Raw genomic sequence first — 2500 nt, forward strand, 5'->3', positions numbered from 1 at the left:
ATTTCAACTTTAGGCGAATCTATTGATTACAGGATGCCTCGATAAATAATGATAATACAGATGAAAATGATAAAATCTACTCAACAAAACAACAATACTGAATAATCAAGGTTATTCTAATTTAATATAGTTAGTCATTAAATAAAGAAATTCTTAACGTTTTCTTTATTTAACATTGAGCGATAAAAGAAAACGTAAAAAGCGGTCTGCCCGGCGGAAATGAATCATTACTCCAGGCTTTAGTCGCAGTCATCTTCAATGAGAAAGCACTCCAGTGACGAAGCTATAATCTAAAATATATTGCTTCATATTACGGCTATGATAAATAGTGGCGCTTTCATAAATCTCGCGAATCATCGGAGGACGCCAGAGATGAGAAGAGAAAAAACACAGATGATTTTAGTTCAGTGTACAATGATTCGCGAGTTATTGTACGTTTTGCACCAATGACGCTCATAGGATATGAATTTCTTTTCCTATTTTAAGACGTCTTCGTTTTTGGAAAAGGCAACATATTTTACTAATTTGTTGCATCATCGTTTTACTTTCAATTCTGCATCATGGTACTTTGATTCAAGCATCAGATTTACTATCTTTTGAAGACGCAAACATCAATTCCATATAGAAGAATGGGTGAACCAGCTTGAATTGCAGTTGCTTCCAGGTTTTGGAAGCTGGCTTTCTCCGGATTAAGGAAGGTCTGGAATGAAAGAATAGAGACTGGAAGCCATCTCATAGTCATCTAATCATCAATGTCTTACTTTGCTGAATTCTCGGAACTCTCTATGGCTCATCAGTTCTTATTCTTCGGTTTGTTGGGAGTTTCTATCCACAGGTTTTTGTGTACCAAAGCAGCAGGCTTTCACTGTTGTTCACCCATCCAAGAAGTGACCAAATCTAGTCATGCTTAACTTCTATAACATAGAGCCAAGATAGAATAACTTCTCTAACAGTTATGTAACGTCAGAGGAAGGCAATGCAACATACCCCATCACTTTTATCGTCTACCTGTGGTAAAGAAGATTGGCAAAATGGACTTCATTCGATAAAAGGGGCAGATTCAACGATTCAAGGAACACAGAGGAAGTCAGAGAGTTCTATGCATTCTGGGGAAAAAATGATAAGAAGGGCTGATCAAACTGGATGAGTCTAGTGCTCGTCACTTTTACGTGGAATCTGGAGGATTAATATTTTACGTGGACTCTGAAGGTGCTTAATATTCAGATAACCTTGCACAACCTTTCTCCTTTTCTTGAATACCAAGCCTTTTGCTTGGTATTCAAGAAAATATTTCTAGCCATCCAAAAATGACAGAATATTGTTACCTTTTCACCAGCTCTTGTCCTCCAATCTCGTGAATCTTAAACAGACTCCATGTCATCATTATTATCATTATTTCTCAAACAGCTAATAAATTCTAGTATGATTATGTTGTCTAAATAATGTATTAGAATCTATACAGACCGCCTTAAGAGCGCTATCTGTATAGATTTAAATACAACTTGTAGACAATTTTTGCATAGATTTTGCCACTACTATTATGGTTACTACAATTATCATCATTATTCAGTAAATCATATCAATGATTTACATTTCAATGTTCTTAGTTTTGGAAGCCTGATGTAAATTGGATAGAAGAAAACTCGCCGTCTTGCTAATAATAATAATAATAATAATAATAATAATAATAATAATAATAATAATAATAATAATAATAATAATAATAATAATAATAATAATAATAATAATTTTAGAGAGGTAAATATGGAGTTAATCAAATTGCAATAGAAACAGCAAAAAATGGGGCAAACCCTCTTGTAACTTTTTAAGGCTCTTCTCCAGATGACATCTCAAGCAACTGCTCTCTTCGTGGTGGTGGTGGCGTTGGCAACTTCAGCGTCAGGCGAACCGAGGTACAATCAACCTCCGCCATGTTATCCCAAGACTGAATACGTCACTGAAGTTCAGACTGAGTATCAAGAGGTTTGTAACTCTTTCCGTCTGCCTGTGTAGCCATATCTATGAATATGCACACTCTATCTGTCTGGTTGGCTTTTCTCTCTCTCTCTCCCTCTCACAAATTATAAGTATATATATATATATATAAATTGTTTATCCATCCCCTATCAAGCCACATACACATATACAGTGTTTTCCAAAATCTCTATTAAGTGAAAAATAACTGAAAAATATTCCTTACTTCCTTCATAATTTTTTTTTTTGTCAGTTCTCCCATGTAATGGAATTAGATATTAGGTTACTGATTATATATATCTTAAAATTTGCCCTTCCCCAGGTGCCTGTATACACCACGCAGTACCAGACGCAAGTGGTACCAACCACTCTGTACCAAACGCAGTTCCAAACCAAGTACCAGACGCAGTTCCAGACCCAATACGTCCCCAAATACGTCACTCAGACGCAGTACACGACGCAGGTCAAGTACACCACACAGTACCAAACGCAGTACCAGACGCAATACCAAACACAGTACGTCACG

At 36.1% G+C, this 2500-nt stretch overlaps 1 protein-coding gene across 1 annotated transcript in view; it reads left to right on the top strand.

Moving 5' to 3' along the window:
• Positions 1–2500, top strand: part of LOC135202704 (uncharacterized) — a 5901-nt gene that overhangs the window by 3075 nt on the left and 326 nt on the right. Inside the window, exons 2-3 of the mRNA XM_064232183.1 lie at positions 1843–1983; positions 2297–2500. The exon at positions 2297–2500 is cut by the window's right edge and continues 326 nt beyond it. Of these exons, the coding sequence (XP_064088253.1) occupies positions 1843–1983; positions 2297–2500 (345 nt within the window). The remainder of the gene's footprint in view (positions 1–1842; positions 1984–2296) is intronic.

Source organism: Macrobrachium nipponense, chromosome 33 (assembly GCF_015104395.2).
Source record: "Macrobrachium nipponense isolate FS-2020 chromosome 33, ASM1510439v2, whole genome shotgun sequence".
In the NCBI taxonomy this organism is placed as follows: domain Eukaryota; kingdom Metazoa; phylum Arthropoda; class Malacostraca; order Decapoda; family Palaemonidae; genus Macrobrachium; species Macrobrachium nipponense.